At 63.8% G+C, this 641-nt stretch overlaps 1 protein-coding gene across 1 annotated transcript in view; it reads right to left on the bottom strand.

The window, feature by feature from the left end:
* The window catches only part of LOC119585274, a gene marked incomplete in the record, with an annotated part of 2,054 nt that overhangs the window by 283 nt on the left and 1,130 nt on the right, over nucleotides 1-641 (bottom strand). The window contains 1 exon segment of the mRNA XM_037933948.1: nucleotides 1-511. Coding sequence (XP_037789876.1) covers nucleotides 197-511 — 315 coding nt within the window.

The raw sequence follows: 641 nt of genomic DNA, 5'->3' as shown, positions 1-641 counted from the left end.
CAGGCTTAACACTTCGCGCCGACACCTCCTCCCCCGATGCCCGAGGATGTCACGCGCACATCACCGCTCCGGCCGGGGGTCTGACGTCACTCTCGGCCAGAGGGAGAGCCACCACTAGAGGCACCAGTCAGGCAGACGCAGCTCGTGTCCAGCGGCTGAACAGAGGCAGAGTAAAGTCACCTTGAGCGGCGGATCCTCACTTGAGCGAATCACGGGGCACGTGCGTCGCCAGCGAGATGTACCGCACAGCCTCCTGGTACGTCGGGAGTCCTGCGTCACAGGACTCCTGTCTCGCGAGGCCGAGCGTCGGAGGACTCGCGGAGGACTTGTGGCTGACGAGATCCTGGCGGGGGATGTGCACGGGTACGTACGTCGTGGGGAAGCGGGAGGTGCCGGTGGGGAGGCGGATAACGTCATCGGTGGGCGGGGCGGAGGCGTAGAGCACGGAGTACGGGGGCGGTTTGGCGGCGACGATCTCGTAGGGCGGAGGCGAGTCTGCCACGCGGATCTCCTGGGGAAGGGAAGGGCAGCGTGAGGGTGGGCGCAAGGGCATGGCTCTGTCTTCTGAAAGGACTCATGCGACTGATTACCACTTTCTGCTAGAGTGGAACGCCTGATAATTTTGAACTGCGTAATGCAGT

Source organism: Penaeus monodon, chromosome 19 (genome assembly GCF_015228065.2).
Source record: "Penaeus monodon isolate SGIC_2016 chromosome 19, NSTDA_Pmon_1, whole genome shotgun sequence".
Classification (NCBI taxonomy): domain Eukaryota; kingdom Metazoa; phylum Arthropoda; class Malacostraca; order Decapoda; family Penaeidae; genus Penaeus; species Penaeus monodon.
The sequence above is the reverse complement of the archived record's forward strand: the minus strand, read 5'-3'. Positions and strand labels throughout refer to the sequence as shown.